Source organism: Sparus aurata, chromosome 10 (genome assembly GCF_900880675.1).
Source record: "Sparus aurata chromosome 10, fSpaAur1.1, whole genome shotgun sequence".
NCBI classification, from domain to species: domain Eukaryota; kingdom Metazoa; phylum Chordata; class Actinopteri; order Spariformes; family Sparidae; genus Sparus; species Sparus aurata.
Genome location: NC_044196.1, coordinates 34,246,434 through 34,272,676, shown reverse-complemented (window position 1 = coordinate 34,272,676; position 26,243 = coordinate 34,246,434). Strand labels below are relative to the sequence as shown.

The 26,243-nt window shown below is 42.0% G+C and overlaps 2 protein-coding genes and 1 non-coding gene across 5 annotated transcripts in view; all 3 read left to right on the top strand.

Moving 5' to 3' along the window:
• The first annotated feature begins 594 nt into the window (after nucleotides 1-594).
• On the top strand, nucleotides 595-7,468 carry haus6 (HAUS augmin-like complex, subunit 6). 2 transcript variants are annotated; one of them, XM_030431382.1, is made up of 16 exons: nucleotides 595-1,072; nucleotides 1,217-1,312; nucleotides 1,404-1,482; nucleotides 2,133-2,265; nucleotides 2,451-2,595; nucleotides 3,095-3,157; nucleotides 3,233-3,290; nucleotides 3,446-3,619; nucleotides 3,894-4,090; nucleotides 4,265-4,394; nucleotides 4,583-4,685; nucleotides 4,785-4,848; nucleotides 5,532-5,673; nucleotides 5,822-5,920; nucleotides 6,077-6,212; nucleotides 6,434-7,468. In XM_030431382.1, exons 1-16 carry the CDS (start codon nucleotides 930-932, stop codon nucleotides 7,177-7,179), a joined length of 2,508 nt encoding a protein of 835 aa, XP_030287242.1. In that variant the 5' UTR covers nucleotides 595-929; the 3' UTR covers nucleotides 7,180-7,468. The 2 variants fall into 2 exon arrangements, with proteins under 2 accessions (XP_030287242.1, XP_030287241.1); XM_030431381.1 differs by having other exon boundaries at nucleotides 4,770-4,848.
• LOC115590675 (small Cajal body-specific RNA 8) lies at nucleotides 4,911-5,041 on the top strand. The gene has a single exon (XR_003985825.1).
• A 2,023-nt stretch (nucleotides 7,469-9,491) lies between the features above and the next one.
• dennd4c (DENN/MADD domain containing 4C) overlaps nucleotides 9,492-26,243 on the top strand; it is a 32,838-nt gene continuing 16,086 nt past the window's right edge. For both annotated transcript variants that reach the window (XM_030430702.1, XM_030430701.1), the window contains exons 1-4: nucleotides 9,492-9,842; nucleotides 21,401-21,711; nucleotides 25,474-25,726; nucleotides 25,817-25,886. In XM_030430702.1, the coding sequence (XP_030286562.1) occupies nucleotides 21,413-21,711; nucleotides 25,474-25,726; nucleotides 25,817-25,886 (622 nt within the window). In that variant the 5' untranslated portion in view covers nucleotides 9,492-9,842; nucleotides 21,401-21,412. The remainder of the gene's footprint in view (nucleotides 9,843-21,400; nucleotides 21,712-25,473; nucleotides 25,727-25,816; nucleotides 25,887-26,243) is intronic.

Genomic DNA, 26,243 nt, shown 5'->3' with positions numbered 1-26,243 from the left:
GTTTTATATTATCCACTTTGTGGAGTCGACTGCTACTGTGTTAACTGCAGACTACTTATTCGGGGAAAAGGCTTTTAATTAACAATACGGTTGTCTTTTTTTATCTTGGTATCATGTTCCACTTGTTTACAGAATATTAAAACAGGCCTGAAGCCTCAACACTTCTTTGGATATTGTAAAACCAGTTTGCCTTGTCCATAATTGAATAAAATGAGGCACACTTGTATCTACACGAGGTTGGGTGTCACAAGGTTCTCACAGAAACCCATGCTGGTTATATCTAGCAAAGTTATAGTACATAATAAAAGGTCTCCATATATAGATAGTTATCATTAAAAGTTTTTTTATTTTTTTATTTAGTCAAATGTAAACAACCAGTTCTACAATTTCAGTGCAGTAATAGCAGAGAAAAAAACAGACAAAAGGAAAAAAAAATAATGGCTGAATAATACAATAACTAACAAAAAATACATTGGTGACATAACTTTTTGGGATAATGTTGACAGACAGTTAAAGAAAAGAAATAAATCAAAAAGCATTTGAAAGGTGTGACGCATTCGCTCACCGGAAGTACTTTTAACAACTTCCGGGTTAATATAAAAATTGGCGGTTGGCGTTGTTGCTGTTGCGTTTCCGTTCCCCTCACTGAATATTAGGGAATTTTAGTTTGACAAATATGAACTCAAAGGTTACTTAACTGGACTCTGCTCTTATCATACTTGTCCTTGTTCATCGGTAGCGCGTTTTAATTTCACAAGCGTGTTAAATGTCTGCTGACAAACTCAAAACAAGTTTGAAAGCTAACTTAGCTAACAGTAAACTTTGTGACTAGCTAGCAGCTAAAGCTAACCGGCTAGCTGTTTAATATTGAGCCAGGCTGGCATTTTGAGCACCGGACACCCGCACGCTGCTTCTTCCATCTCGGAATAATGGCGAACCCGCTATTATGGCAGAAAAAGAATGGGAAATATCTGTGGTTTGCTCTCATCGGGCTTGGATTTCAACCAGACGCCGTTACGTCTTCGATCGCCGGAAAAATCAACATTAACGTTAAACACCTCAACCTGGGACCGTGAGTCTGCTTGTATTGTGTCATAGCGATTACGTTGTCACGTTAGTGTTGATCACAGCCTTTACCATATACGTCTGAGATATTCATTACAAGATTATTAAAGCTTTCTTCCGACTACGTCGCATGTTATTCTGTTGTCAACAGGAATATGTTCGACAAACCAAACAAAGATGCCTGCTACCTTGTTACCCATTTCCTGTTGGAAAAGCTCAACCCGACACGATTTAAAGAGGCGTACAGGTAAAGTTGGATACGATCAACTATTGCCAGTCGTGTATAAAATGTGCCTTGAATTCACTGTAAAGAAAATGTCCTTCTTGTTTTGGATTAGGACGTGTTGGCCTGTTTTGAACCACAAAGCAGATGCTGAGTTCCGCAAAGTTACCTGCTCTTGGCTGCGAGAAATAATGGTGAGAATTCAAGTTTATTCAAGTACATTCATCCTTCACATCTGTCCACATACTCCAGTTGTGTCCTCACAGTTATGAAAATGTGTCAGTATTTTCTTTAGGGCTGGACTGATGAATTGACCATTATTATCCTATCATAGATATATTTGTATGGGCATATATCGTTTGTCTGAAATATGTGGATTACAAAGCAGAAAAAGGTGCATTGGAGAATGTATTATCATTGAATTCCCAGTGAGGGTTATTGGTTCAGTGCACCAATGTCATTTAGGACGATAAAGTGTATTGTTAAACTGTAAAATATCCTGCCTCAGTAACATAACTTTGCCAGAAGTGTGTGATACCAGGATTTGAAAAATACTTAAAGAAATGGGGGCGTACTCACTAATAGCTTTCTTGACATCAGCCCTACAAATCAAGCACTGGTCGGGCTCTAACTTTTCTTGACTTCAATCCTTCTGGCTTTCCTCTTATCCATGTCTGCTCCCCAGTCTCCTCACCTCCCGATGCTGTCACTTTGTTGCATGTTATTCCACTCTCTCCTAACACATCAACTGTCTAAACTGTAAGAAAACATTGTTGTATTCCACAAGTGCAGTGTTGTCCCTCGTGGTCCACATAATTTAATGACTGTTTCTGATTGCGTGCAGGACGAAACTGCAAACGCAGGATCCAAAGTGGTGGCATCCTTGTTCCTCTCACCCGGAGGCCCCAAGTTCATCAGCTTGATGCTACAGTTGGCCAATCACGTCATGCTGCAGGAAATGAAGACATTCAAAACAGGTATGTCTCTTAGAAATAATTTTTCCCCGATATTCCTAGCTTGTATTCACAATCTGACTTTAATGCAAAACTATAGAGAAACAAAGGGATGTCCCAGCATTGCTTACTTAAATCCAATGTCATGTAATTTGCCCTGGAGTTGGCACACAAGACTGTCGTATAATGTTCAATATTTTCTGTATCAGATGGCACCTGGGTTCCTGAGGCTGCAGCGATGCCTGCTTCCTCCCTTGACATGGCAGAGAAGAGACTCAACCTGATCACCTCCAGGTTTTTGAGAACTGCAGTGGATCAGGATCGTTTTCTCCACGAGTACCAGAGACGAGCCCAGTAAGTCTTTGATAGTTCATCTTATCAGCTGGACAGAGCTAGATGTTATTATATATTTAAATCAGTACAGTGCTACAGTAAACCTTGTTAACATTTACAAATGTATTAGCTGTATAACCTGTTGTAGTATTTTATGTGCTTATGTTGTTGGTCTTTAAAGCTGAATTTATTCTATCTTTCTTCAGAGATGTGATGCGTCAATGTTATGCCACTACTTTTGATTTGCATGTTTCATTGCCCCACCTGTTTCATATGAACTAATTAGTAACCCTCTGGTTAACGAGGTCAGGTGGTAGCTGCTGGAGGTGCAATCAGTGTCCTTTTTTCAGACATGTTGAGTCATCATAGCATGACAAGAACAGGTGAAACAGTTTATGTTAGCGAGGGCTCAGTCAGTTGTCCCACTAAAGGAGGCCATGACAGAGAGTCATGCCTGTCCATTTTCTGCCATCACATGCTGAAATGTCTGAGCTTTTGTTTATTCTTCTTCTTTTTGAAGGCTCCTGGTGAAGTCTTTGAAGGACAACAAAGCTGAGGGTGCCAAGTATGATGACTTACTCAAGTATGTATAATTTTCTTTTCTCAGTACTTCCAGCTTGTATGTTCATAGTTGCTTAACAGGATTATCTGCTTCCAGGCGTAACAGCGGTGCTTCTACACAGGAGGGAGCTTATCCAGCTGAGAAAATCAAAAGGGTATGTAATGTTCTATTTGTTAAACTTCCTACAAAACAAAAGACATGATTTGTATTCCCCAAGTGATGGCAATCGTTCTGCTTTTCTTAATCCAGTTATACTGTGGCCAAATTCTGAAATTTGAAACAAATTTGCTCTTTACTGGTTGTTTCAAGGTACGTGCTTTGTGGTCGGCAATTGATGACATGCTGGCAACTACCAAAGAGGAGCAGCATGCAATGGCAAGTGTTCTGAAGGGGGATGTAGACCAATACGTCCTGGACGGGACAGACCGAACCCTCAAAATTCCCCGCTGTCTGCTGGAGCGAGTTGAACAGCTCCCACATCAGGTGAGGGTGAAGATGAGTCAGATTATTCTGTTAGCAGAGGCCCGTTGATTCTTATTATACAGCGTTGGTGATTTGGCTTAGAGGATGGTCCTTTTCTTTTTTTTTCTTTCATATCAAATCCAGTTTTGCCTTAATTTTGAATGAATAGTTATAATTACAAGCTATATATGGACACGGAGAAAACTGAAATGCCATTGCAGACATGGACATAAATCAGTGTGCCAAACTATTTGAGCCAAAGCACTGATTGTTTATGATTGTGCATGTTTTCCAGTTGAGTTCAGGGAATGTTTATGAGGCCGGCCAGCTGAACGCCCTGTGTGTGTTGGAGCTGATGAACCACGCGCTACAGCTCCTGAGGGAGGAGCGTTGTCGGGTTGCTCACGCCCCCAAGCCCCAGCTCAGTCCTAAGCACCTGCAGGAGAAATGTCAGCAGATGGCCCGCACACTGCAGAACCTCCACCTCATCAGGTACACATTGACACACACTGGCTTGATTAATGATTAATTTAGACAGATTTCGTTTTGAAAGGTGGGTATCCATATCGGTAAACCCTCAATATTTGTTCAGAAGCTGTGATGGATAATGGAATATTTAAAATCATGTGCATTAACATCCAGTGCATTAACTTGTTTTTCCACCAGGCAGAAGATTTCAAAGGAAGGAATTCCTGAGGTGAGGAGTGCCATCAGAGAGTTGGAGGCTGAGTGGGACCAGAAGTGGATGGATACACTGAAAGAAACTCCACTCGTCTCTTTCCTGAATGAAGATCCTGTGAGTTGTCCTTGGGAGGTTTGAACTTGTTAACCCTTCCTGTCAGAATGGCAGTATAGTCATATCTGTAGTGACAAAAGCTCTGTGTGCATTTCAAAGGTTTGCAAGAGTTTGTCTATGCATCTTGAAAGGTATTTCAGTGTAGTTGCATGTCTTAATTTACTATTTAACTTTGTGTGTTAATTTAGGCTCTTGGCTTCCTCTCGCCAATGGCTCCTCTGTCTTTTGAACCGGCTGCGGACGCTACTTACAGAAGTAGTGTCTTCTCTCAGTACCCTGCAGCACTTCTTGGTGAGCAAAATATCACGCCATGTATTCATTTGATTTGTCGCATATCTCTATCGGTCTCTCATCATGCTTCTTGCCATTTTTCAGAGGAGAAGCTTTCAGAGGAAAAGCTTGCAGAGAGTAAATCACAGGAAGTTGTCCCGCTGAGTTACTCTATCTTGCAGAGGTACAGTACTCCATCTTTTGAACAGCTTATGTTTAGTTTTAAGATGTGTGTTTGGCTTGTGATGGGAGGCAGATACCTGGGCAGTCCTGAGCAGTGCTCTGTCCGTCACTAGTCCTCCCTACATCATCCTTGCTCTCTGATGACCGAGGCGAATTGAGAGAAATCGCCACGGACAGATACGGAGCAGACATTCTGTATTTCTGCATGATTTTGAATGATGTCGCACAAAGAAGCTAAAATAGTTTGCGGAGCAGATGATGAAACTCTAGCTGCACTGCATTGTGAGGAAAATATGCTGTACTGGGTTGTCAAGCTGCGACAATCTGCTGATCCTCGATGATGAAGCAGTGGTAATAAAGAGCAAGGATAATGACGAGCTGCTCATCCCCTCACTAAAGACGGAGGCAAAGCAATTGCAAATGACCACAGGTCATTTCTGTCAGATCCAGCAGACGAGCAGCAATGATTCTGTCATGGAAGACAGGAAGAGGACACCAGAGTGTCTTCTGTCTAATCACATGGTTTCTGGTTTGGCCAGATATTGGCTGATGGAATCAGTGGAAGCCACGGATAAGGTCTTCTCACTGGACCGAGACACTGGTTTGTTAGGAAAATACACTGTACTCTGGGCAGATGCCATAAAAAACTGACAAATAACATGTTCAATCTTGTCTTTTAAACAGCTCTTGTCCTGTAACAGCTGAGAAGATTGAAAGTCCTACTGTAACCACTCGGGCATCCTCCAAAGCAAACACCTCTCTTGACTGGCTCTTCGACACACCTCCTTCCCCGCCTTTTAGGGCTCCATCAGCACCACCACCACAGGCTAGTATTATATTACAGCTGACCTTTTTGTTTTTAGTTAAAATTCAGTTTTTTGATTTAAAAAAAATATTTTTTTTTACTCTACCTTTTCTGAAGTTGTGCATCTGATAAACGGTGTTTAACAAATTTGTGCTTGCTATCTTTTTAGGCCAGCATGAGGAAACCGATCCACGTTCATCCAAAGGCAACTCCCGCGAGGACCAAGACTCAGATATTAGACATGGAATGTGATAACCTTGCTGATCAGGTATATTGATTACATTCAAACCAGTAGATGTGCAAAAAGGCTGCAATGCAGGAGTGTGGGGATTATGAATGTTTTTGTCTTAAGTAATCGAGAAAAGGGGAAAGATGACATGAGACAAGTAGGGAAGGATTTGTCCTCACTAGAGTGTATGTGTAGTTTGCAGATGCTGTAACTACAACCAGTCCCACAGAAGGCAGGGTCAAAGGTCGTGACCTGGAGGGCCTCCTCAACACTCTTCATGGAGATCCCTTCTCCACTAGAAAGCAGCTGCCACGCACACCTGAGAGCTTGAGTAAGTCACGAGCTGTCACATCTGCCCCTTCAGACTAAAATCTTGGTGAATTTTGTCAATGCATGAAAGTGTGACTATGTATAACTGGAGAAGGGTTTTATAATGATGAATGTGGCCTCGCATATGAAGAGTTGCTATAGTGATTAGGAGAGCGGGCATTTTATCGGCAGTGTTTCAGTTGGTAACATTTTAAAGCATCTCCTTTTTCTTTTTTCCTCAAGTTATGGATGTGAAGAGCTCCTGGCGTAAGGCACTTGAGGAGGACAAAGCAGAGAAAATGGGGCGGTCATTCACGGGTAACGACAGTGTCACAGGGCGGCTCACTCCCCTCTATGAGCCTGATAAAGTGCTGCTGAGCCACGATGCTCCCTCCGCAAGTGTCTCCGGAAGTATCTACCCCACTGTCACAAGCCACAGCAAACATCCTGTCAGCCATGAGGGGATCTCGCACAAATCCTCGCTGCTGTGGGACACCTTCAACACCGAGGCCCTCGACAGTTTCAGTGGGACAGGCAGCAGCGCGGTTCATTTCAGTCTCGAGCAGGAAACTCTCCCAGAATTGCCCAGCTGCGACAGTCTGCTGAGCCTCGACGATGAAGCGCTGGATATGAAGAGTGAGGATGAGGATGATGATGATGATGATGATGAGCTGCTCATCCCTTCACTAAAGGCAGAGGCAAAGCAATCGCAACAAACCACAGGTTATTATCTTGGTCAGCTCCAGCAGACCATCAATGATTCAGTCATGGACGACAGGAAGAGGACACCAGAGTGTCTTCTGTCTGATCACATGGTTTCTGGTTTGGACAGAGACTGGCTAATGGAGTCTGCGAAGTCAGTGGAAGCCACAGATAAGGTCTTCTCACTGGACCTAGACACACTGGAGACGGCCTCGCCTCCAAAGAAGCAGGAGTTCAGCCTCCCAAAACTCATCACATTCTCTCCAATGGATGACATGAAGTGTTAACTACATATTAAAAACCACTTGTCAGCCTCAACTGTCTTAAACAGTTTGGCCTGATTTTAATACTCAATTAACATCTTGTACATAGCTGTGAAATAACTTCTGTCCCATTTAATATTTTTCTGTGCATAACTGTTTTAATTTAAAATAAGACATGAGCTGCTTGAATAAAATGGTAAAATATGGTTCATTTCCTTGTGTATAAATAAAGATTGCTAACTTCAGACTGTCTTCAAGGTGGAACTCTTTTTGTAGGTCAAATTGTTTTAAATATTGGGTAGCAGATCAGACGCACTATCGGCTTTGTTTCTAACCGCACAATGTCTTTACAGGATGTTGAAATTAATTTATAGAATTATGAGATGAACCGAGGTCAGTCAGGCTGATGAAAACATGTCTTAAATGTTCGTTTTTTTTTCTTCTAACATTTGAAAATAAACTGAATGCATACATGTCATTCTTAATTCTGGAATCTCAAATTGTAGTCAACATATCTGGAGCTGCAACGGATGTGTTGTCCAGTAGCGCAGCAACAAATATCTAAAGATGAAAGTTTTGTCATGCACCTGTTGCTTTGCGTTTTTGTTTTTTTCCTTGTACTGGTGTAACTTCTCCCTTTCAAAGATGGGGGGCGTCAGGAACCACAACACCAGCAAAGGGAAAAAAGTCATGGCAGCAGTGAAAACTCAAAGAAATGCCGGAAGTCAAACAATTTCACCTTCACAATAAAACAAAGCATATTCAATCAAGGGAAAGAAGCCTTTAGAGTCCCTAAATTCCATTTATTGTACCATTGAAAAAGACTTATTGACGAAACTGTTAAGATAATGACAGGACTGATTACCAGAAAGGACATCTACACATAAAAGATGTATACACTGTAACACTTGCATTGTGTAAGACCTGTGCACGTATGTTGTGTAGGCATATGCATAGTAAGAATTAAGTGCAGTAATACATCTGTGCTGGCTGTAGGTAGAATTTTGGTTCATACGAGTTATACTGAAACTAAAAAACACTATAAAATATGTAATATCAATATTTAAGGTTATTTTGTATTAACATGTATACCATATGAAAAACGGCAGCTTTATGTATATCTAAAGCAACAATACATAATACTTTTTAGTTGAAAACATGAAAAAAATAACTATCAACAGAATGTGAAGAAACAATAGTTCTGACATTATGACGTCCATGTACTACAGTATGTTGAGATATCTGCTGAATTTAGCATGCTAACTAGCTAGCCCGTCCTTGTCCGAAGCTCCTGTGCTAGCGGTGTAAGCACCAACTCCAGCCGGTGCCCCAAGCTCACAATCTGAAATGCTAACTGTATGGCTAAATGAGCTAACTGCTAATAAAAGCAACAGCTAGCAACAATTACTGGTTACTTTGGTGCCCCCGTTTGTTTTGAGAATGGATGTGACACATGGCCAATTCTTACACATTGCACTTTAAATAGAGTCTACAGTGTGAATATAAGAAACACTACTTGTGAATGAATTAATGGAAATTCATTTTGAGCATTTGAAAACTAAACAAAAAGTTAAATGAGACTGATAAATAAGCATTATGAAATGAAAAGCATGTTACAGTAAATCCCATCAACAAGCACTGACATGCCTGAAAAGGAGTAGGAAGAAGTATACACTTGTTTAATCCTGCTGCTTCTCCACAGCTCAGTTATTAATCATAATCAATTTACTTCCATTGCTGAAACTGTGTACCTTTGTACGCTCCCATCGAACTATGCACAATTCGATATACTATTTGTAAAATTAATAAACCACATATTAAATATACATTTATTTACATATTCACCAATATATGCATATATACAAATGTGCTGAACACACAAGAAATGTATTTATATTCACACCATCTGTCTGAACCTGTACTTGATTATTTGATTTACAATTTCCAAACAACATGATTTTTGTTTTGCTTACATTTAATGATAATTTATTAGTGTCAAACCACTTTTTTGCAGAAAATCCTCTCCGGTGCAAAAACATTGTGACATTTGCAACTTTTAATAATGTTGATGTTTTACATTATGTCATTAATGTAGTATATGAAAATAAATATGAGGCACAATAAATGGTAATAATGGTGTTGTGCTGTATTACTACTGCTAATAATATTTTTCATAATAAAACATTAATTATTTTACATTTACGATTTGAGTCCTACATGAATATGTAACTTTAATCTGAAAATTACAACGTTTGTTTAATCGCCTTGGAGAGGTCTTACTTTGAAAGGGCGCGACGGAAGATGCCAGTCGACCGTTGGCTAGCTTGTGAGCGCTCGCGCCTGGCTGGCCGTGTCAGTTGCAGCGGGGGACTGTAGCCGCTCCTCTTCTCTGGGCGGTTCCATCTGAAAAGAGACGTTTAGAGGAAAAGCCTCAGCAGCTAAACTATCAGCGCAGACACAAACATGGCGCCTGCCTCCGCCGACAACTTCAGATGAAAGTGTGGCGAAGAAGTGGCCGGCAAAGTTTCACAGGAGTGTTTTGCGAAGTGGCTTTTTTCTCCGCGCGCCGTCCCGGTTTGACCCGTTTCCACTAGCATACGTAGAAACACGGAATATATCGAGCGGGGGAAAAAAACAGCAAGTTGCCTTCATGTCAACATTGTCCCTCGCTGCAGTGTAAACAGCTGGTAAGTGCTCCTATTTTTAATACGGAGGGGTAGCTGCGGGTGAGAAGAAGTTTATCCCTGGAATTAAAAATAGTAGTTTTGCTATTTTAACGCGACTTTAGCTGTGTGTAAGTGAGGTCACACGCTGAAAATACGTGTTCCTGGTGTTAGCTGCTGCGGTCTACACTTTCCATCGTGTGTTATCCAACCGCGGAAAGAGACGCAGCCACGTCTCACTGCACAGGCTCATAACAACAGGACATTTCTTTTGTTAAACCCGGGCTGAGGTGTATTTCCTGCACGAAAGTTGACCTAGTTATGGGTCGGATGCAACAGTTGGGAATATAACACCCCCCGAGCCTCCCCCTCCCTCCTCCTGCACTACCTCCACCTCCTCCTCCTCCGGCACTGTCCTCCCCGGCCCTCCTTGACGCCAGACTCTCCTGGAGCCTGCCTAACCTTGCAGGTGTTTGCCCTCAGTCTGACTCTCATCTGAATTGCCTTCTTGAAATCAAAGACATTTTTTTTTTTTTTTTTTAAAAAGGGAGCTTTGCAGTTCAAGAATGTTCCCAAGATAAGGAACTGTTTACCTGACTTCCTTTTGGACATGTGCCTTGCTTTCATCCATGGCTGTGTGAACCTAACCCCAGGGCGTAGAGCTGTGTAAGATGCCTCTATTGGTTTTCTGTGTTAGGTGCCATTGAATGCAACGCCAAGGTGCTCGTATATCTATGCCTCAGCACTTGATGGTTTGCCAGCCAGCAGTGAGTCTGTCCAACCCTTCAGGGCAGCAGTGTAGTCCCAGCTCCAGCTTCCCATCATCGTTTTGGTGATTCATGTCATGCATGTGATGTTCCTGTTATGACAGCCGTGGCACAAGTCCCAGCAGAGCCGAGGATAGTACTTCCTCATGTGTTGTTTGATTGATATTTTCATTTAGGTGCTTTTTTTTCACCTGAGATGGCAGCAGGAAAGTCTGATTGTGACAGAAAATATGAGATTTGTGGAGGGAGTGATTTGTGGAAATAGCTCTTGCAGAGTTGCATCAGAGCTGAGCCACTGACACGTGGAAACACTGAAGAAAAATCTCTGTCTTGACCTTGGCTTGGCCTGACAGTGGCTGGAAAAGGGGAGTTGCCTCCTACTAACTGCCACGGGCAGCAGGTATAAGTAGGTCACGGCTGCACTCTGGCTTTGTGTACATTGAACTTGCACTTTGTCACCACTGCTGGTCGTCCAAAGGCTCTGTCAGGTGACCAAGGAAAGGAAGTAGATTGGCCGAGGGAGTAGTTACAGGCTGTGGAAGGACTTGCTGGTTGCCTAGGCAAAAGTCAAATTGGGTTTTGATGAGTGTGAGCAAAGCCAGTAACTCATTCTGTCGAACAGTGAGAGGAGTGTTTCCCAAGAACAACTTTGTCTTTGACCGACATTTCAACTCCTTTCATAGTTTTCAGCTCCTCTGAATCTTTGACTCTTTGTAGCACTTAACTTCACTCGGTGACTTAAGGTCACAGTTCTTCATTTTCCAAACAACAAAACACTTTTTTTCTTCAGCCCTTGTGACACCCACACCTTCCACTGTTCCTATGCAGCTCACCATAACTGCTTTCAGTGCTTGCACTTTAGCCAACACTTCAACTGACTTTCAGGCTTTCATTTCATTCAGGACTTTTGCTTCAACGGACACTCTGTCAATTCATCACCTACACTTTAACTGTTGCATCATCTGCTGTCAGTGCATACACCTGACCCTTTGACTGACGTTAGCATAAATAATAATTGAAGTATTGCATTTAGACAGGATGATGAAAACAGAAAAACATCCCAAATTTTGCAAAAAGATTATACGCTCCATTCCCTTTTTAAAAACGGTGTGAATGCACTAATGGAAGATGGAAAAAGCGAGGACTTATGCCACCTAGTTATTTGATGACGTTGTTCCCATGGTAGGATTGAAAAAAAAAATAAAAGTTCCCTACGAAAATGCTTAATTGGGTCGCCTAAAATACCTGGGCAGCCCACCCAAGTAAGCTGTATGTGTGGGAAACACTTGATAGAACTGTTTCCTGCGTCCTCTTCTCTGTTTATTACAGACATACGTTACATAGCCTATACCGCCAACTTCAGACGAAAATTCACTCTGCGTAGGCTGTTTATTTGCTCCAAACTGGTTGATCGAAACGCTTCGACTTCTTCACCCGACGCCTCAAAGTCATTTCATCACCTACACTTTCACTCTGATACTGACACTCACCCTTAAAATAAGCACTTCATCTTCGTTCAGTGCTCCCACTCTTAATTGCTCTTCACACTTCAACTCACATTTGAGTTGACATCATCTTTCTATCAAGTCTTTTTCTATTTAGTAATTATGAGCTAACTTGTGCCAAGGACATGTTCCTGCTTAAAGGACTAATTATCAGCAGCATAATAGCATCCCCAAAGCTAGTTGGCAGTCATTGTCCAGCTCAAGGACACTTCAACAACCCTGATCATCTTTCTCACCACTGCTGTTACTGTTAAAGAAATGTCCTTGTAACATTGTGCTGCAACATAATAAACCAGATATAACTGCAGATCTTAAACTGAGACTACTGACAATGCACAATCTTGGGCTTGCTAGGCAAGTGTTCACCTGAAACACCTCAGTGCATTTTGTTAAGCTGCCTGTTTGCATGTCTTAAGACATATTAACTCCAGATAGTCGTTTCCAGCCAAAGAGCAACAACACAGATCTTGTAATCCAGCCAAGAACCCTCTCAGGTAACCTATTTCCTTCCTCTGACCCTTGTACTTTGGTGTGATGTGCCAGTAGTGTTTCAGCCGCCCCTTAGTTTTCACTCAGCCTGGGTCTAAGCTGGTATAGGCCCAGCTAGTTAGTAAGGGCAATGAGTTTGCCCTCTCTCCCGTCTCCTCAGAGTGGAAAGAATGCTCTCTGTCCGCCGGGCTGTCACGCTCCAGGAGGGAGGCAGTCTTGTGACGTTTCTGCTGAGCCTAGCCTCGCAGCTTCTCATCGTTTTTGACAACAACCTTTAAATAATTTGACTGGGTTTAAAATCCCTGTCCTTGTCTAACCTTTTGGTCACGTGTGCTGGCTGTGCAGGCGAAGGTTGCTTTTTAACACAGTTCATTAAACCCTTGAGAGTCTGTCACTTTCTCTTTTAGGCACACCTGCCTCTTAAATCATGTGCGCAGGTCTTTGTAGAATGTGACTCGAGAACCACAGCGAGGCAGCGGGAAGAAGTGGACATTTTCAGCTGTAGTTGTTGAATTTGTGCCACCTCTCCCCAGATTGGGCCTAGTCACTGGTTGCTACCAGTAACTTTGATGTTATCTTGACAAAACATTAAACAGGGATCCAGTGCCGTTGGATTGCTGCTGCAACGACAAAGATTTATAGAGATAAAATACTTGAGGGGAACAGACTGTTTGGGTTGAGCCCTCTGTTATAGGTTGCAATTGATGTCTGATATAGTGCTGAAATGCTCAGTCAGTTTTAATAATTATATATCAAGTAAAAGGACCAAACATGTGCTGGTTACAGGTCCTCAGGGCTCAGGGACAGGGTAGCAGGTCATTACCGGTATTTCATATCAGAGGAAAAATTAATCAATTATTCCTCTTTTGTTTTGTTTAATAAGTTGCACCAAATATCAGGATAGTTTTTCAGTAACATTACAGATAATGCTCAATCAAACTTAGAAATAGTCTGTAGAGAAAACAACAAACATTGTCTGATATTCGTTGATGGTGATGATGATCTGTTTTGGGAGTCAGGTTCCTGTTCTTACAATATGTTCCCTCCCTCCCTAAATAAAAATAGATTTTACATACTGCTGCTGTATAAAAAAATCAGCATAAGGCAAAAACAAACACACATGAAGGGCAGAGTTCAGCGTTGGTCTTATGCTTTTGTTCAGGCTGTGCATAAGTGAGAGAGGTGTTGTTGGCATATGTATATGATACCACCTGGCTATCACACCAGCTTATCTGGAGCCAGAAAGCAGATAGACTCTGAATGCTCCACTTTTTACACACTCTAAAAAGCAAATATTGGACGGTTCTGTGTTTTTCAAGCACATATGTGCATGTTTTTGTAAGTGTTAGGAGTTATTTTTCTGTATCTGATGTGGCTCATTCCACCATGTCATGCTGTTAGTCTCATCACAGCAGGCTGTTAAGATTAATTAGCAGGGAGAGGTATTTACAGAGCAAAGTTTAAAAGCCAGCTATGAGCAAGCGCATACTGTAGCTCGCAACATATGAATTCAATCAGACAGCAGCTCGACTGGCTTTAATTTGAGTCCACCCTCTCAAACCCACGCAAAAAAAGAAGCCCAGAGCCTCGGTTTTTCTGCACTAGCCACATTGTAAAATAAAGTTTTCGGCACCTCATTGGCACCTTGCGTTCAGTCTGGCCTTCACTGCCGACAGCATGCTGTGATGACAGGTGGCAGGAGCCACTTTGCTGCTCCGATCCTCCAAAGCCCGGAGCTACAGAGTGGCACTTAAGGTGGCCACAGGAGCCGACACAGTGTATGCCACCGAAGCTGAAAGATAATGTTTCGGAGGCTAGCACAGCTGACATAAAATGACCTTTTCTTTCGTCACAATTTCATTTTGACTCATTTTTGTTCAGCTGAGCTTTCAGGAATGATTTTAAGTGCACTTCAGCAGCCTTGTTGCACGAGGATGAATAAGTAGCACTTGCACAGAAGCCTGCATACGTGTCACAATAGAGGAGTTGGCATCACAAATAAGCCTGTCCTGTAATTTATAAGCAAGGGTCGGCTCGTTCCGTTGCACAATTACTGCATCTGTACACACTCTGCTTTCTATTCTCCTTTGCAGTGTCCGAGGTTCAGTAGTACATGACAATTGTGCGCGTCATGCTCAGCTGCTGTTTCAGACAAGCTGTGAGTGCATCTGCTGAAATAAACGAGACAGACACAGCCCTGTCTGTTGTCCAGCATTACGCTCCGTCACAAACACACAGACTTGTGCATGCGCGCACACGCAGGCAGGCTCTTTCACCCCAGGGGAACAAGCCTCCAGGCTCTTTTGTGTGAAAGGGATGAGATCATTGTGGGGCAGACTATGGGGGGATGGAGTAAGGGGTTCCACTCTGTGTACTTAAATAGAGAAATCTCTGTTTTTATGTCTGTCTCCGTCTCATTTTCTTCGTCTTTCGGTCGCCTTTAGATTTCAGTGTGGAAGCTTGGATACGAAGGGGCCAGCCAGGTGAATGCCATTAACACCACAAGTGCTAAAAGTGAACAAACATTAGGTTTGGTGCACATGAGGATTAGGACCTCCTTGGTTTTAATGGCAACTAGAAGCTAGAGGGTTTTCTTCTGCCCTCAGGGGCTGTTGGGCTGCAACCTTTTTGGCACATTTGCAAGCAAGTTAAGACCAGTGCCAAGGAACAAGTCTTTCCAGCGCTGGGAAACAATGGGTCTAGTGGAATGATGCATTTAGGATTCAGACGTAGGAGTGATAATAGATGTTCCATTTCAATATTTCATCTCTGGTTGGGTCTTTTATTTCATACATCCGTAACTTACTGTCACAGATTTACCTCAGGTGATTACTCCTTTAGCCTTCTTTCCTGATCTGAAATGTTAATATATTCTTCTGTACTTCTAATTACAGACTACAGAAAGAATAGCCCGTTGTGCTGGAGGCAGTGATTCATTACATCTTGTTGTATTGCATTACACCTCCCAAAATTGTGTTTTCTTATCAAAAAGATCTGGATAGATTTCCCTCCACTGCATGTCTTTGTGTAAATGATCACAGAGCAGCTTGAAACATCAGATAATATAACTTACAAGTGCTTGTGCATTTCCTTCCCACTATTGATAATGGAGATAACACAGACTGGCCTCAAAGTCTGAAAAATACATTTGAAATTAACTTAATAAAAAGTGAAGAGTGGCCCCATCACATCAGGCAGTTACAAACGTTAACTTTCACTCCCTTTTATTCACAGACTTCTGGCATGCCATGAGTTGTTATTGTCAGAATAAGTTAGGTCACTCAGAAATGCTTTCATTTGGCACGGCAGTGTGAACATGCTCTGGAATCGTTTTTTTTTTAATGGAAGGAAAGTTTTACACAACCTTCCACTTGTGCAATCCAAAAAATTTGGAAGCGGCAGTCACATAAGGAGTAGTTGATAACGTTTTCTTGATCAAAGGAAATGAGTAAGTTCAATTAATCATTTCAGTCATTTTTCAACCAAAGATGTCAAACGCTTTCACATTCCAGCTTCTTGATCGTGAGGATTTACAGATCAATTCATGTCACTAATAGTCATGGTCATTATGTGCAAATGCCCTTCATACCATTTGAGAACACAAGGTGACCTCATAAGGGGAAAAAAGTTCCTTTAGCTATAATGTAAGCAGCAAATTCTCACATTGAGAAGCTGGAACCATGAAATATTTGGCGTTTTTTGCTTGAAACGATTGATCAGTAATCAAAATAGTTGTCGTTGAATTTTGTCTAATCAATAAATCTACAAACAGTTGCAACACTAGGATAAAAACCATGATATTAAAGATTCAATATGTACACATTTTTCAAATAAATTGATTAAATTTGGTGAATAAACAGTGTACACAGTACCTGCTGTGTGAACTATACATTAAAAGTGGAAGTGTGCAGGGCGCTCTCCACATCAAGGCTTACGCTTTAAGAATTTGTGGCTACAAGGAAGCCAGAAACCAGTCTGATAGTAAGTAACTGGTCAGAATACTTCTGTCATGGTTCGTAGAGACTCTACTCTGTGAGTGCAACGCAGACAAAGTCCGTGACACTCGATCATTGGGGCTCAGGAGTAACAGAGGAACAGGTTTTCACATGGGAAGGGAGGGGCAGAGCACAACCTTTAGAGGCAGGGGCTCAGGTTACAACGCAAGACTTAATACAGTGGAAATTTAATGGACCAGTATGTCTGTCAGTTTTACCAAGAGGCTGCACAATTTTTTTGTCTCGAGGCTTAAAAGTTTTCCACCCCTGCATGCTGTCACAAGGGCAGAACAAGAAGAGCAGAAAATCCTCAATATTACGTTAATTTCTGTTTACAATAGCTTTAAAGCTTTTAGTCTAATCCCCTGTCAACGCCACCAGCCTTTATGGCCTCTGCCACTTTTTATTTGCTTGCCAGTGGTAAAAAGTGGACAATGAAACAAGCCTCCTCTGCCATTTTACATCTAAAACAGAGGCCGCGGCGGATGGCAGCACACTACAGAGAACATGTCAGCTATATTAAACGTACCCTTGAAAAACTCAGAGATCGATTTCCTCAGCTAGAGTAACACTAGTCGCAGCTCAGGGTCGCGCAGCCTGGCATTGTTGGGGCTCGGTTGCCTCGGCAGCGCTGATGTTTGTCTATCAGGGGCTGTCACAAAGAGATATGAGTGGTTAATGTTGAGGTCGATGGGAGTGTCACAAATGGTCTCAGCATTAAAAGCATGTACACTGCTAACATCGCCGGTGTGTTTTAGGGATTTGTGGTGTTTTTAGTGATGGTTCCCTCTCTGTAGCATGACAGACTAATCAAACTTGTAGGAGTAACAGATGACCCTATTTTTGATTTTAAAACAGGAAATAATAAGACAGTAATACACCTCTTTTTGGTTTTTTTATGGGAAGTCCCTGAAAAATCAACACGTCATATTCCTGCTAAGAGAAGTACAGTAGACGGTTTACTTCACTAAACCCCACAATTCTCAAAACAATCCATATTCTGACAGAACTTGACAGAGGTTCTTCTTCCTGCGAAGAAGGATGTTGATTGTGTTCTTGGGTTGGGCTGTCACACAAAAACAGGTGTCTGTGGTTATGTGTAGTGGAAGATAACATCTGCGTTGGTGGTACAGGTAGCCTAGTTTCTAGGTCTGTGCAGCATTTTGAAAAAAGTCCCAACTAATATCAAATAAATGTCAGTATGCTGTATTGTGAGGTTGATGTTGTGTCTTATGAACTCTGTGAGGTACATGTTGATTCATCTGCATGGTGAACAATTATAGGGCAGCATTCAAAGCCCAATCAGGACCGAACAGATCTCCTGGCCGCCCAGGGTAGTGTTGACTTTTCTTTTCTTTTCTTTTTTCTGTTAGCATGACTTTGTTCCCTGCTGTGGCACATTGTGGCAATATGTGCCCATGCTGTCGGGAAGCTGTATGACTCACAGCCTCGATGTTTTTATACCAACCTTACCTTTTCAAAGAGCAGACAAATTGTGGAGGCTAATGTTTGTGACAAAGGTTAAAGTATGCATGTCGTCAGCAGAGCAGACACTTGCAAAACTTTTTTGAATGAGTAAGACAGGTGCTGATCCGCCAACATGCAAACCACAAACATGTGAAGTGAATAAGATTGATTATCTCGTTACAGTGTAATGCCTGATGTCTTAGCGCGTGAGCAACTGGGCCATAACATTGATCATTTGTTATAGTGGTCGATGTTGCAAATAAATAAGGTGTGGAACTATGATGCCTCAATACCTGTAACATCCACAGAATCATTTCAACATATCTTCACATATCTATTTCTTGCCTTTTTCATGGCTCCTTGAAATCTCCGCCAGAGGTAAACTTTCCCTCTGTGGTGTGTGTGAACTTGCCTGATTCCATCTAGGAATTCTACAAGAACATTTTAACTGGTTATCAGTCATTTTTAATGTAGTACTCATGTTTCTATATCCAGGACTGATGAGTCATAAAACTAAAGTGCTTTTCATGGAGTGCCAAAGATGAATTGAGGGATCTCACAGTCTGAGGAACGATGCTGATCTTTAGTCTAAGTACAGTACCTTTTTCTACAGTTGTAATATCACAGTTATTAATCTAACATAGCCACAGAAAGATGCATGATCTCATCATCCAGGCACAAGGAAAAGGAACACATTAAGATGTGTTGATCTTTCTTTCACGACCTTTCAAAACAGATGCACATGCTTGCCAGATCAAGACCTTTAGACACAAGGAAAGGTAGCGGTGCTCATATTGCTTTTGTCCAGCAGGACCACCAGAGTCAAAAAATTAACTTTTCTTTTAGCAGCTTTAAATTGGCCACAATCAATATTTCAGTATTGGCAATGGATCACATAACTGTGTAATGAAAGGTGGTTACTCATAATGACAAACCCACAGAGAATTAATGCCTGACGCTGGATTTCTGGTCTGTAACTTAACTGCAGTAGTTCAGTTTTGCTTCTAATTGTGTAGTTTTTGTTGTCTGATATAAAAAGCTACTTTAAGCTGCCTGACCAGCACCAAACATAGACAGAGTAAACAGCATCTAGCAGCTGAACAGCCTGATGTTGATGTTGTTTAATAAACTGCAGTGCAGTTGTTATCTTATTCGCTGGTGCTTCAGCTCATGTGTGACTTTAATATATTAAATGAAAGAAATAATGTGTTGATTTCATACTTATTTAAACATACAAACAGGAGTACAATCCAGTCTCTGGTTGAACCACCAGAGGACATTTACTATCCAGCCTTTGGTGAGAGCCCAGTGTGGTTTGTTATAAAGCAAATGTAGTCTGAAGACTGAATAGGGGTTTTGACCAGTGAGATGTAACCATGGATACAGAGCAGTAAGTCTCCTCAGAGTAATAAATCCTAAAACAGCTTCATGTCTCCAGATTGCTGTTGTGCATCATAATAAAATAAGATGAGCTGGATTCAGTCGAAACCAGCGTCTGTGTTTTTTAACATTGTGGTACAGATATTGTTCATTGTGTTACTACATCTGGAATCATTTGGGCCTTTTTTAAAAACTAATTTTACTTAGAAAAACAACTCGGGACATAAGTTTTAAAAAAAAGTGAATTTGTACTGGTGGTAAAGAAGTAAAATAAGATTACACAAAACACTTTGCGGTTCCTGTTGGATGTTTCTCTTCCCTGCCTCACCTGTGAGCTCTACTCTGTCCTCATGTGTGTTTTTCCATCACCATCCTCATCATGAATTGTGAGAATGGCTCACTAATTAATCCCATCTTCTCGGCTGCACTTTTATTGCTGTTTTTTCGTTTGTGCGAAGTTTATTATACCCAAGAGACGTGATGACTTAAAACAGGCTTGTGTTGATACGGTGCCACTTTCTGCTCTGTCATTTTTTGTTTTTTCCAGACGTTGTTTTAAAATAATGAAGAATTAGGTCATATTCTGGGCAGTTATCCAGCTACAACTCTTCAAAGCTACCTGGACTATTAGGCTGGAAGTGTGATTGAAACAAAAATCTAATTAGGCCTGTTCACATGGGCAAAATGCCAAGTTTCAAACTCAAAACAGTGCTAGATTTATCACCAAATCAGTCAGATAAGGGTTTATATAATAGCCAAAAGAATGAAACATTAATTTGGCCATTGTTGTCCAAGACTGCATGCTGTATAAAAACAGGCTGGAAGTCTTTGTCAGCTGTTTGCTGTGTGCTATGGCCAAACATTTTTCCTCCAGGCAGGTCAGTCTGCCTCCTGCCACTCCTTTCACAGCACAAGCCAACGGATGTCCTGCAGTGTAGACGTTAGCGAGCACTCCTGTCCCTCACTGCCAGATTCAGCTGCACATATATTCTTTTAGATTTTCTTAAACCTGCCTCTAAAGATACCTGTATTGTGGCTTGATGTCATTTGTTCAACATCGGTCAAAAGTCCATAATAGACATTAAATAACCTCAGCGTACTGAATTAGTCTGCGTCATGAAATCCGGAGCGGTTTGTGCTCACTGTGAAGCTTCGTTTTTTCCTCCTCCTGCCACAGCTGACTCACCGCTGGAAAAATTGAACTTCCTGTGTAGCTCCCAGCAGCCCTTTGAAGCCTACATAGCTGTTTTGGCTTTAAGTTTCTCTTTCTTCGTCTTGGTTATTTTATGATGAAGCAATGTCTTTGAGTTGTAACTGTGAACTGAGTCACTAACGGTTACTCTCATTACTGAAGCATAACTTGAAAATGGAAACTCTTTAGAAATTCCCTCCAATTATTCACTAAATAATCACATCAGACATGCTTAAGTGGGTCTCACTTCATATTTTTCTTGTCACTTGCGACCATATTTGTGCATTTAAGTGTTTTACAGACTTTGGTGTCTGCTTGATTTACACTCACAGTGACATTTCTGAGCATTCCTCCAGGCCCCGCTGCTCTCCCATGGCTCTCTGTGGCCGTCAGAGCTTTAACTCTCTCGACATAATTGGAGCGGTGCAGTGATCTACAATGACAAGAGTGTTTGTGAATGTCAACAAATCCAGTCCCTTCATTAGCCCTTGTGTTTCCCCCGGTTTGTTTGCCCCGTTGTGGCGCAGCGGTCTTAAAGGATCCTTTTATTGCCTCAGCCACAGTATAACTTGGCATTCTGTGTATGCTTGCATGTGTAATCCATCCCACTGTCCCGAGGTGATGTGTAAGAGCAGTATGTAGTGTTTCCTTGGCTATAGAGTAAATGCAGTAAGTGTTGCATGTGTGGAGCAGTAGTAGCAGTAGTTTAACCACAGGCGAGTCCTCTACGAACGTGGTACAGGAGGGTTTATAAGGCACGCAAACTGACTATTTCTCTTCCTTCCAGGTACGTCCAGCCATGATCGAGGACAAGGGTCACCGCGTGACCGACTACTTTGTGGTGGCCGGGCTGACTGACAAATCCACGCCCCTCGAGCAGGATCTGTCAGAGACCAAGTCCAGCGGGCCCAAAGCTCCCATTACTGACTTGGCCGTCATCAACAGGTCGGCGGGAGAAACGGTGCCTGAGGGCTTCACTTGCATCGACAGCACATACAGTGGCCAGCCAGCCAACCTTAATCATGGCAGTCTTAAGAGCCCTGAGCTGTTTCTGTGCTACAGGAGGGGCCGAGGGAAGCCCCCTCTCATTGACATTGGGTGAGTCAGCAGTCTGTTTATGTCAGTGTTGGTTATCTGGTATATTCATATGCCTGCAACAGCCAGAGACTCGTCTTTTGCATGTACTGTGTGTAGAGAAGTGGGCGGCAGGTTGTGCCAGTATAAGATATTAGGAAATATCCTGATATTTGCCATATATGTGATACTTTTCAAAATAACGGACAGCTGTTGTGGCATCTTTGGGCTTTTATTTTGAAAAGAAAATGCTGTTATGGCAGCAGAGGCAACATATTTGGCAGGTTGGCAATGTAGCAGCATGCAGACAGCACTTTAACATACTGACAGGGGCTTGGTTGCAAAAAGAAATCAAGTTTATTATGTAAATTATGGTCCTGTTTAGACGTAAATACACAGTTAAGCAGGGTAGGCTTTAGGGCGTTGTTGCCTTGTGATTGAAAAGTCGCCAGCACGATGGCTGTCAGTCTGGATAAAAGTTTAGCAATGAGTTTGCAGGGACAGTTCATCCGCTTTCCTTCCAGGCTGAATCCATAGTGCCGAACTGGAGACTTCAAAACGGTAGTCCAAAACCCAGTGGGTGATGTCACAGTAGTTACGTCCACTGACTTATTAATTCTGAATCACATATTTAGTCAATGGAAGTATGCAGATTGTAATGATATTTAGCAATGTGATAACATAACATATTACAGAGTCAGTCAGTTAGCTAACAGTGGTTTTAGCTAAGTTAACTCTTAAATGCTTTCTACTGAGTTATAGTAGATTCAGACGCTCAGTGTGTTCTTTTGTTTAAAACAGGTTAGAAGCTTTTGAGGAGTGAAAGCAATCACCGATATGATTAAAGATCCCCAAGTGTCCTGCCAGCGGGGCTAACCGCTACCTAGCATGCAGACAGGCCTTCACATGCATAAATATTTCAGTAACATGCATCATCAGCATCATTCAAGAGTCCCTTTTCATTAAAACCCTTTCTGACGTATTGCGGTAAGAGTAGTGTGCGTGTAAAAAATCCAATTAATAATGGCTGAATTCCATTTAGCTGCATCACATTCAGAGTCCTGGTGTTGTGCAAGTGGGCTCTCTATCACACTGGGACTCTTTACCCTTTGTAAAGCCTATTCTAATATATTACATTATGTATTGTTTTGAAAGGTGTTTCTCTCCAGTGTCATATTAAATGTAAGTTAGAGGGAAGTAGGTGTGTTGACTCACTCATTCACTCGCCCCTGTTGCGTCATGGAGTTCTCCCTCTCAGCCACACCTCTTGGCTCACATCCATTGATACAGTTTTCCTGCTTCCTCCTATTATCCTCAAAGAGGGAACTCCATTATAGTTCACTTATCCATCCCAGCAAGCCAAAAGGTAACGCTGCTTTTATGTCTTCAGCAGGGTAGCCAAAAATGTGGCCTACATTTCATCACCAGAGCTTTGTGTCTCTTAACTCGAATGAACTGGCACTATAGACGCAGTCGTGATGCAACTGCCTGAGGTGTTTCACTTCTCCACACACCTCAGTCTTTGTCTAAAGCCTTTTTGTTTCCCCCACTAACAAACTGGAGTTTCAAGTTACAAGAGACGACACTGAAAGATTCAGGTCTTACATTAAAACAGGCGTTGCTGTATAAAGATTGCAACAAATTGACGGCATTCCACTTCTCCTTTGATGATCGTTTCATGTCTTATTTATGCGATTACCTTCTGCTTTAGATGATAGAACCAGTCAAAAGTCTCCTGAAACCCTGCAGCTGTCGGCACACTGGGCATAAACACAAGATCGTATGTCAAGTCTTGTTTCCTCCAAGAAATTGCGCAATCCTGCTTTGCATGCTCACAGACATACGGGGCGGAGAAAATAGAAGCAAACTTAATTTAAAGAAGTTGGAGTCATGCAGTTTAATGAGACTGATGAACAGATTTCACAAGCTTCTTTTCTGGGATGATATTAAGAGACTCCTCATGTAAAATTCACGACTGTGGTTTATTATTAATAAGTGATATGATAGACATGATTGTGTGTGTTATAAATGCTACTAGTAGATGTATTGTATAGCATTGGGTCACTCCCTGATGGTTCTGTTTTGGTAGAGCTTCAACACAGAAGGTCTGTGAATATTTTTGGAAAATGATGTTGCAACATGTGTCTCCTCTTCTCTTCTACCTGCCTGTCTTTATCCACTTATAGAATAAATGAAAAGCTAGCAACCTGTAAAATGATCCATCCCTCCTTCTCTCAGCGAAGCCAGCATTCCCAGCCCAGGGCTCCACAGCGTCACGACTCACTGTGCCCATTAGGGCTCTGTTTTTTGTTGCCTAAATGAGAATTTGCTGGCAACTGTCCTCCTGGCCTCTTTAGATTCGTCCTGCACTCTTTTCAGAATAAATGGAGTGTTTCGGGACTATTATATCTGCCTTGGCTGCCCTGTAGCCCGCACAAGATTTTAAAAAATGTGTGCAAAGACTGGTTCTGTCTTAGTTTAAAGAGGGCAGCAATCACAGCTTTAGGCCTCCCACATTGCATTGTCCAGATGGAAAGGGGAGGACATGGAGCATGCTGCTATAGAAGCCACACAGTCATGCAAAGAAATCCAACACAGTGGGCACTGATTGCTTCCGTCTGACACTTTTAGCCCTGTGATAATCCACAGCAGGAGTGATAAGGAAAGCCGGCTGGCAATGCACAAAACATTTTCAAAGTGTTTGTTTTGTACTAAATTGGATATGATTTGATATCCAAGCTTCCCTGACTGTCTGGGATTTGAATGAGTCAGCTGGTAGTTATGTCTGAATCACATTACCCTCTGAAGACAGGCTTTCCCGACGAGCCTCAGAGGGAAACCAGAGCTTTGAGAAGAAAGTCAGCGGTAGTGACCACACACTGATCCTCCCTGTTAAACAGGAGAGGCAGAGATTATCCTCACCCTGGAGCCACAGTGCTGCCTCTTGCTTACTGTTTCCCAAGAATGCACTTCAGACTAAACCAGTGTGACTGTCTGTTGATAGGTTTAAATGGCCCTGCACACTTTAGAACTGATAAAATATATTCTTATAAATTAAGAAAAACATTGAAGCTTCCTTTTAACATGAGCCAGATAAAAACAAAGCCTGAGCTTGCCTAGCTGTTTTCTGACAGCTCAGATGACTTAAAGCTGCACTAATCAATATTTCTATACTAACAATGGATCAAATAACTACTTGTAATTGTGGTCACTCCTAGTGGTGAACCAACAAATAATTTCTACTTAATGTTGCTTTACATATTGTTGTGTTCTCTTTTATTCTGAAATCACCATCAGCTCTGCTCTGTCGGAGCAGTAAACATCCACTATGTGTTGTTTTCCTTCGTCACAGCACAGAAATTTCGAGATCTTTCTGTTTGACATTCTTCTTTCTGTCTTGCTGTCTGATTCAAACTTGTGCGTCCTTATGTTCTTGCAGTGTAAACTGTTGCATCATCAGAATGTGAGTTATTTGCGATTTGGCAGCAGCGCTTGTTTTAACGAAAGCCATGCCTGACAGCAAAACTGCTTCCAGGACCGCACTCTTCTCTGAGACACCTAATTATCTTTGAGAGCTTTGTCGTACAGTATATGTAGACATGAGTCATTGCACTCTCTGCTATCTATCATCTTAATTTTCACATCGTCTTGATCACTTTTGCAATCACCTAAAAACACTCGAGCTATCGTTGCATCTTAACTTCTCTCTTCTTGATGGAGTCTCATATTCAGATGTTGTCAAGTGCCAAGTTAACATTTACACTTACTGTTGGTTGTGTTTATCAGTGTGCTTTACGAGGGCAAGGAGCGTCTGATCCAGGGCTGCGAGGTCATCCAGGCCACACCGTACGGCCGCTGCGCCAATGTCAACAACAGCTCCGCCAACTCGCAGCGCATCTTCATCACCTTCCGCAGAGCACCGCCCGTCCAGCCTCAGAACTCCCTGGCAGTGACAGACATCTGCGTCATCATCACCAGCAAGGGCGAGACGCCACCACATACCTTCTGCAAGGTGGAGAAGAACCTCAACATCGGCATGGTGAGTCTGATTTTTATTCTTTAGCTAGCGCTGTTGCATCATCAGTGTTTGGAGGACAAATTTGTAAAAGTCTGTTTTTAAACCTTTCAGTGGGGCTCCAATGTGTTCCTGTGTTACAAGAAATCAGTATCTGCGTCCAATTCTATCAGTTACAAAGCTGGTGAGTAAACGTCAAATATTTGCACAAGTGTTGTACGTTAGAAAAGTGTGAATAGAGAGGATGCAGTGAGTTGTTAAAGAAAAGGTCTTATATTGTAAATTCATAACCTCCTCTGCACTGAAAGACTTTGTCTGCAGCCTGTTTGCTGATGCGACCTATTGATAGAATCAACATCTGTTATATTTCTGTCTCAAAGCTCAAGCGAGCGACACCGTCACTGTGTATCTGTGATCTCGCTGGAGATTGTTCTCGCTTATTGCAGCTAGCATTTCTGAAATTGTTGTGTGACATTTTCACTGACTGAATGTTTCCTTAACAGCCTGGCCTTTGTAACAATTCATTGTGCAACACACGTAG